The sequence below is a fragment of the Caretta caretta genome, chromosome 11 (genome assembly GCF_965140235.1).
Source record: "Caretta caretta isolate rCarCar2 chromosome 11, rCarCar1.hap1, whole genome shotgun sequence".
NCBI classification, from domain to species: Eukaryota; Metazoa; Chordata; order Testudines; family Cheloniidae; genus Caretta; species Caretta caretta.
Window position 1 is genome coordinate 78,267,482 of NC_134216.1, and position 8,627 is coordinate 78,276,108.

At 49.6% G+C, this 8,627-nt stretch overlaps 1 protein-coding gene across 1 annotated transcript in view; it reads right to left on the reverse strand.

Annotated features, from left to right (window-relative positions):
- Positions 1-8,627, reverse strand: part of COL18A1 (collagen type XVIII alpha 1 chain) — a 247,174-nt gene extending 238,547 nt beyond the window's left edge. The window contains exons 1-2 of the mRNA XM_048870499.2: positions 8,575-8,627; positions 8,418-8,488 (exon numbers count right to left, since the gene is read on the reverse strand). Of these exons, the coding sequence (XP_048726456.1) occupies positions 8,418-8,488; positions 8,575-8,585 (82 nt within the window). The 5' untranslated portion in view covers positions 8,586-8,627. The remainder of the gene's footprint in view (positions 1-8,417; positions 8,489-8,574) is intronic.

Sequence of the window (8,627 nt, forward strand, 5' to 3'; positions counted from 1 at the left end):
TAGCTCTTGTATTTTTGTCCTTGTAAGTCCAATTCAGAAGGCTCTCTGTACTCATATAAACATCTAATCCCTTTCTTTTCGTGTACCAAGCTATTTGCCTCAGAAACATGCAACAGTGAGTTCCACGGATTCATCATCTGTTGATTAAACGAACCACCAACTACCCTATATCTCACAAATCCCCATGGCTAATGCCAAATGCTCAAAGCCATATGAAAAAGTGGAGTTCTCAGCTTGCCAATGCCAGAGTCAGATATAGCCCTGACCGTTTCTGAGATACCCAGGATTAAAACAGTCCCTGGCCCCAGATGTCACAATGCTATTTTGTATCTGCTCCAGGACTTAAAATAGTTCATCCTGGCCCGCGTACGAGAATAACTGTCTGTCTCTGGAGATCTATAACTGGCTTTTCATTTCAGTGGCCACTGTGAAGGCTGAAAGCATCCATGAAGTATGGGTAATATCATATATATGGTCTAGCATATATTTTAGGTGGGTGCCTGACAGCATTTGGACAACTTGTAGCCAGCTCATCCCTAGTTTCTCTGCTTACCTGCCAAAGGTTACATTAGACTCAGTACCTTTCCAAATGAGACCGGAAACGCGTCCAGAATCTGATGCAGGGGTTGCTGTGAAGAGAAGGCGTGTGTACGTATGTGCATGTGTATTTATTATACATATGACACACACACACCCCCCCAAGGAAAGGAGCAGGAACATGGCAGAATATGTTTTTGGTAAGTTTCTACAGAAGACAGGCCTGAGTCACACAGCTCAGACCTGGATCTGAGCCTGGCCAGTGTCCAGCGGGTGTTTGGATGGGAGCCAGTCTCTATTCCTTAGTCTACCTGCTAAGCCGAGGAAAGCTGATAATCGGTTTAGTAATTTTTAACTTGTTCAAACAGTTGTACAGTTTGTGTTGCATGGGGTCTGTATGTATTACTGCCACAGGCTATGCCTACACTGCCCTGCAGTTAGAGCTACGAGCGCACACTGGCATGCTGCTCTGTAACTCTGCCATGTGGCTGCCGGGGGGTGTGAACTAAAAGGTACCCAGTTCTCATTAATGAAGTCCCCTTTGACCAAATAAGTTAATGTGAACTAGGTACCGTTTAGTTCACGCCTGTGGCTCCCACACAGGGGACTTACAGTGCGGCACGCTAGTGCAATCTGCAATTCACACCCCCACAGCACGCCGTGTGGGGCCATGGAGACAAGCCCTTAGATGCTATCTCCACTCCATGTATAGGGCTCTAGCCCCCACATCCTCAACGTGGCTGTCCTTTTATCCTCATTACTTCCATCCTGGAGTCAGTTATGCCCTATGAGACTACATGAAATGCCTGTATTGCGGTGAAGGCTAAAGCTTCCAGGTGTTTGATTCTGTGACATCGCAGAGGTAGCTGCAATGGATGCCCAGGTCTGAGAGTCACCTCGTTCCCCACTCCGCCCAAGGGAAAGGGAGCCTGGCTTGTGCTTCTCCAGGTGCCAGCTTCCTGACACCTAGAGCCCGTTAGTCACCCAAGCCCTCTCCTCGGGACTAGGCCAGTCCTTACGTTGCCTGGCAGGGTAACAACAGAACATGCTCTCTAGAGACTAAACTTAACAGATTAACCCATGGTCTAAAAAAAGTCTGGTCTCAGCAAAGTCTTTGCCATGTCTTCCACCAAGGAAGGCAGAGGTCTCATTTTCATAAATGTAAACGTGCTGGCAATTTACTTCCTAGGTACAGGATAAAGGGTGTCTCCTTGCTTTCTCCTTATACCCCCCAAAGTACATTGCCTGTACCCAGAGGCCAGATACCCCCACCCCAGGCTGATTCTCTCCAGTGTGCTGCCTTCCCATTGATTTCACATCCCCCATTGACTTTGTCTGTAAACGATTCAATTGTGTTAATCCACAATGCTTAATTTACGTGCCCAAGAGACAGGCTGACAGAAAACCTGTTTTTCAACTCTGCCTTGATACAGACTTTAAAACATATTTCCAGTCTGGGATAGATAGAATCTGTGTACGGAGTTACGTATCCGTTAACAGGCAAAACCACTAACAAAATGTTAGGAATCATTAGGAAAGGGAAAGATAAGACGACAGAAAATATCATAATACTGCTGTATAAATCCCTGGTACACCCACACCTTGAATACTGCGTGCAGATCTGGTCACCTCAGCTCAAGAAAGATGTATTAGAACTGGAAAAGGTACAGAGAAGTGCAACAAAAATGACTGGGGGAATGGAACGGCTTCTGTATGAGGAGAGATTAAAAAGACAGGAACTTTTCAGCTTGGAAAAGAGATGACTAAGGGGGGCAATATGACAGAGATCTATAAAATCATGACTGGCATGGAGAAAGTGAATACGGAAGTGTTATTTATTTGTTCACATAACACAAAAACCAAGGGTCACCCAATGAAATGAATAAGCAGTGGGTTGAAAAACTAACAAAAGGCAGTACTTCTTCACAGAACACGCAGTGAACCTGTGGAACTACTTGCCAGGGGATGTTGTGAAGGCAAAAAGAATAACTGAGTTCAAAAAAGAATTAGATAAGTTCATGGAGGATAGGTCCACCAATGGCTATTGGCCAAGATGGTCAGGGATGCAACTCCATGGTTTGGGTGTCCCTAGCCTCTGACTGCCAGAAGCTGGGAATGGGCAACAGGGGATGGATCACTGGATGATTCCCCGTTCTGCTCAGTCCCTGTCAGAAGCCAGAATGCTGAGCTAGAAGGACCATTGGTCTAAACCCAATATGGCCATTCTTATCTGTATGTACATTTCACTATGGTATTAGTGACCAGTGTGGCCCTGGCTTTTATTTAAGACCTCCCGTGACATTCTTTGATGAAGCAGAATCAGGATACTCATCCCCTTGCCAGGAGGCACTGAGGGGTTCCTGGGTCACAGTAATAAGAGAAACGTAAGAATCTTAATCTACTAAATTCATCCAAAGCAAGGTTACCAACTGACTTGGTCACTGTCTAAGTACCAACATGGGGAAGAGCATTCTGGTAGCGCCGGACTCTTCTTTAATCTAGCACAAAAAGGTAAGATAAGATCCAATAGCTTGAAGCTGACGATAGACAAATATGGATACAACCTAGGTATATTTGTTAACAATGAGGGCAACTGACCAATGAAAGGCTTTACCTAGAAACATGGTGGAAGCTCTATCACTTGAAGTCTTTAAGCCAAGACTGGATATCTTTCAAAAAGAATGCTGTAGCTCAAACAGATCTTATGGGCGTGACATGGAGTTCACTGGGCAAGCCCCTCTGGCCTGTGCTATGCGGGAAGTCAAACTAGATGGCCCCATCCGGCATTGACATCTATGAAAGCTGTCTGCCAAGAGGCAATGCTCTCTGCTCTACATGTGCGCCTTCCTTCTGTGAACCATTTCCTATTCTAGCCAGGAAGCCTGGCTGCTAATGCAGTCAGGGGAGGAAAACGCTGCGGGGAAGGCAGAAGACTGGGAGTCAGGGGCCCAGGGGCGCTGATGTCCTTAGAGGATTGTGGCCTTGCGCAGTACCCCTACTCCTGTGTGTCACGCTGGACCAAGGCCCAAATCCGTTGACCTGTGGATCTAAGTCCTGGGATGGGTCCCTGCTTCAGCGTGCTGAGCTATTCCCAGAGGAAGTTGTTTCCTAAGGCCATAAATAATTTGTCAATGCAACATTCCAGCTCCTGCTCTGGGTTCCCAACCCATTTATGTTGGGGGTGCTCAAGTCAGCTATTATTCTTGTTCCAGTAAATTGCGTTGCTTCCCTGCGCTCTCATTCCACTTTAACCACCCCTGCTCTAATGTGGGGACTGCTAATAGACACCTTAGGATTTGTACGCACACAGACTCCAGCTTATGCTCCTCCACCCAAAATTTCTTCCAACAGGCTGAGCAAGACAGCAGCTTAAAGTAAAAGCAGTTTTCTTGTTGTAGGGGTTTTTGATGAAGGATGTTAACAGAAACCAAATTTTAAAAAAAGCTCTTTAAAGTAACCCACCCATTGGTATTTAATCTGTTACTACTATTAAGCGTTCATATTATGGCAGTGCGAAGAAGCCCCAAACATTCTGTGCTTCCTGCTTCATCGTTTTCTCTCTCTAGAGTGGGTTCTGCTTCTATACTCACATTCCTGAGGAAAAGTGATCTACAAAACTGAGGCCCTGCTCCTGCAAGGAGCTCCACACAGGCCGAGCCCTGCGCCCGCACACAGCCCCACTATAGCTTGCAGCATGCTGCAGAATTTGGGTTCGCCAGAACAAGACCATGCCGGATGAACTGGAGTGTTTATGGAAAAAGATGCTCAGCTGCTTTGACAGACTAAAGGGGATGCAGCCAACTTAAAAAAATGCTAATGCTTTGGTCTCCAAGTGTTTTTCCTTCAGTTGTTAAAAGCATCAGCTAAGATTATTGTTACTGTCGGGAGAGAGACCAGAGAAAACTATTCCCTTGCTCAGTGACACTGTGTCCCTCAGCCCTTTGGGTCCAGCCAGTGTCACGGTTTGCCCTAAACCAGTGATGCTCAGAGTGCGGCTTGGGAACCTCCAGTGGCTCTTTAAAGTACATGATAGTAGAAACACTGTGTGATTTAATTATTAACCAATCAGGATGCTTTTACTATGTTATTAACCAATTGTAGAATCCTTGGTCAGTCATTTTGCTGTGAGAATTTAGAGACACACAGTGCAAATGAAACAATGAATTCACACTGCTGTGGCTCTTTGTGTAAATGCACAAGTAGCACCAGGAGCTACGCTCGGTTAAAGTTAAAGTTGCTAGTGACCCTTTAAAGGCATGCGAACCCCACACTGGAAGGGATTACATGGAAGGCTCCGTCCCATAGCACCCGTCAGAACGGCTCCGGCCTGAAGGACTGACCGGGGAGAGAGCAGTACTGAAGGGCTGAAGCGGGTGGTTGAGCTGGCACCCAGTTGGAAGGAAGTTCTCTCTGCTCTGCTTGGAAAGAACTTCACTGCAGAGGCCAAAGCGCTAAGACGGGGTGGCCAGCCTGAGCCTGAGAAGGAGCCAGAATTTACCAAATGTACATTGCAAAGAGCCCCAGTAATACGTCAGCAGCCCCCATCAGCTCCATCCCCCCTGCTCCCAGGGCCTCCCAATCAGCTGTTTCATGGCATGCAGGGGGCTTGGAGGTAGGGCCTGTGGCAGAGCCAGGGCTTGAGCAGCGAGCACGCCCCGGCACGTTGGAAAGCTGGTGCCCGTAGCTGCAGCCCCAGAGTCGGTGCCTGTACAAGGAGCCGCATATTAACTTCTGAAGAGCCGCATATGGCTCCGGAGCCCCAGGTTGGCCACCCCTGCACTAAGACCTTGCCTGCACTGGAAACGTGACCTGCTTCCAGCTGCTACTATGGCTGTAACTGCGCAGGCCTGACATGCCAGCAAGGAAAGCCAGGACTAAAACTGGGGAGTTCATAAGGGTCCCAAGCAGGGCAAAACTTCCCCTTTGCAAACTGCAGCTTTCCGTGCCTGCATACAAGGTCTGCACAATGCAGCTTTAGTGGCGGTGGGATGGAGACTGCCTAGAAGAGCTGGAAGGAGCAAAAGGGGGGTGGGAGGGAAGATCATTCAGGCTGCCGCTGCTCATTCACTCAGTGAGCAGGAGAACTAGCCAGGTCCCCGCAAGGCAAGAGAAAAGCTGCAGAGCAGAGCATGTGCTGAATTTTCCCTTCTACCTGGAGGATATAAGCTGTTTGCCGGCCTGATGAATGAGACACCGTCTGCAAGCCCGGAGGGAAAGGAAAGGCCTAGAAACGGAGGGGGGAAGGTGCTTCCCGTCTCTCCAGTGGAGCCCAGCCTGCACCTGGCTCGGGCTCCGAGTCTCTGGCATATCATCCTTTTCCCCAGGCTTGTTTTCTTTAAGGCTCCTAGACACAAACAGAGCCCTGACAGTGGGGACCCAGTATACAGCTAAGGGTTGGTTCTGGTCTCTTCATATCAACAGGTTAAAAACCGAATCAACTAGTCTTAAACAACATCACATGGCTACTCCCATTGCAAGCCTGGGGAATGCTCTGCCCTCAGATGCATACTGAGTGCACTCACCTTTAAAATGTAAATTGTTTACCAATACTTATCTTTTTAAAAAAAAAAAAAAAGCAAATCTTAAGCCTGCGCCAGCCTCATCTGCCGCTAAGAGCTCTGTGCGTGACATTTCGTGGCAGTCCTTCTCTACAATCTTTCCTCAAGCAGGAGTGCGATACATTTACCTCATCCACCTCGTCTTTGTAATGAAGGTTTGTCAGTCACGCAGTATACCCTGCCCGAGTCTTCTTTTCTCTGCATGTGGTAGGGAGAATCTTGATGCACACAAGTAGGAGCAATACGCAGTTTACTTTTGTAATCTAGCATTGTAACAAGAGACTATTAGGGATTGTTCATTTCAGAGGGCAGAGACAAACCTTTACTTTATTACTTGTTATATTACAGTATTACCCTTTTTTTTATTCAGAGAGGTTTAGTTTTGTGGTGCTGAGTCTTCTTTCAGTTATACTTTGCTTTGGGAACATTGTGCATGCACATTATTCCATCATCGGGTCCATTTTCTAATGCATTTTACCCTCTACTGTATGGGATTTCCTCTATCGGGTATTCATTTGGAAGAGAGTCACCGTGTATTGTGGTGAATGGAGAGTATTTTCTTTTCAAAGCTATTACATGAAGCTGCTTGCGCTGTACTTTCCCTTCAAATGATACCCTAAACTTGGACAACTTGCATAAAGAAAATCTGCCATCCCAAAATGCATGCTATGCCTTTTCTTTGTCTTATTACTAGGAGAAAGAAAGCAAATCTCAGCCTGACCTCTGTAAACCTCCGTCCCTTTGCCCTAACATGTTAACTTCAGAGTAAGCAAACTGACATGGCAGCCTTTTAAGTAGCTTTAGGATTGTTCCTCTTATCTACCATCAGTGTTAAAAAGCCCCCCACCCCCACCCTCCTTCCTGCTCACCCATACAAGTCTGTGCTTCACTTAATATAACCTGCACTTCTGTTGCTAGAACAAATCACTCCCACTTAGGTATGGTGCACAAGTACTTTTCAACCTTATAAAGCCAAACAATACTTCATACTAAATGTACAGGAGTTTAAGTATGCAGAGCCCATGACTAAATAGGTTTCAGAGTAGCAGCCGTGTTAGTCTGTATTCACAAAAAGTAAAGGAGGACTTGTGGCACCTTAGAGACTAACCCATTTATTTGAGCATGAGCTTCCGTGAGCTACAGCTCACTTCATCGGCTGCACTCAGTTGTGCAGATGTACAATACTTAATTCCACAATATTCCACTTGAGAATAGGCAAAGCTATAAAAAGGGATCACAAACCTGACACTCACCACATGTGTAAAATAGTACTCTCAGCACATACAGTCTGAAATATCCATTTAACAGATTCAGCAAAGACCTCCAAAAGCCGTGAGGATTACGAGGACTCAACAGGACAAAATACTGAAGGTGCAACGGCCCCTAATCAGGTCCCAGGAAAAGCTGAAAAATAAAAGACTGGGGAAACTGCATTCCCAGAGCCGCCTTCTACAGCTACAAACCAGACATGTCCCAGCCCACTCTCTCTGTCCCATGTCCCACCCCTGACAATCATTAACACTTATTAACAGACGCCATCAATGGAGCGGAGTGTCAATGGCTAAAACAGGGAGACACAAGGTGGGGGGAGACACTATCTGTCCTTAGACCAACTTCTGTCGGTGAGAGACAAGCCTTCGAGCCACCCAGCGCTCTTCCTCCAGCCTGGCTGCAAAAGTGACCGTGGCCAGGCACCAGCGGTACGAATATCTGAATGACTGTTTCCATCACACCACAGGGCAGACTGGTTTATAGTGGCAACACACACCTGGCAGTGGGAAAGCCATGCAAAGCCATGCTTGACAACGTCACGAATGTTCTTACCTGGCCACGAGAGAGAGAGACAAGGGGGGGAATATCTTGTGCCGGACCCGCTGTTGTCGGCGAGAAAGTCACGCTTGGGAGCTCACAAAGAAGAGCCCCGGGTGGCCCCAAAGCCCGCCCCGCTCCCGCTCCTGCTCGAAAGTTACGCGGGGGCGGCGGACGGGAACCCCGCGCATGAAACGCGGACCTCAGCCGAAGCAGCCAACCGCGGGCGCCCCCCGCAGCGCAGCGCAGCGCGCCCCCGGGACCCGCCTCGCCGGGGGGCTGCAGCTAGGGGGGCCGCCGCCGCCCCCCGGCTTGGTCCCCCCCCGGCCCCGGCCGCCTGCCCCCTGGCTCTCAGCGCCCCCCGGCCGGGGCGGGGCAGCAGCAGCCCGGAGCGGGGCGCGCCGAGCCCCCTGCCCGCCCGGGGCGCCGCGACCCTAGGGGGGGGGGGCGCGCTCCGGCCAGCCCCGCTGCCCGCCCCACGGGCAGCGCCCGGCCCCAGCCGCCCGCTCCTACCTGGCTCCGGGGCCGCCGCCGCCGCCAGCAGCAGGACGCAGAGCCCGAGCGGGAGCCGCCGCGGGGGACACCTGCGGGAGGGGAGGGGAGAGGAGAGGTTAGCCCCGCACCGCGCCGCACCGGCCCCGCGCCCCGCGCCCCGCCCGGCCCCGCTCACCTGGCGCGCATGGCGGGGCTCGGCGCTGCGGCTCCGGCCGGGCGGCGCGGCGT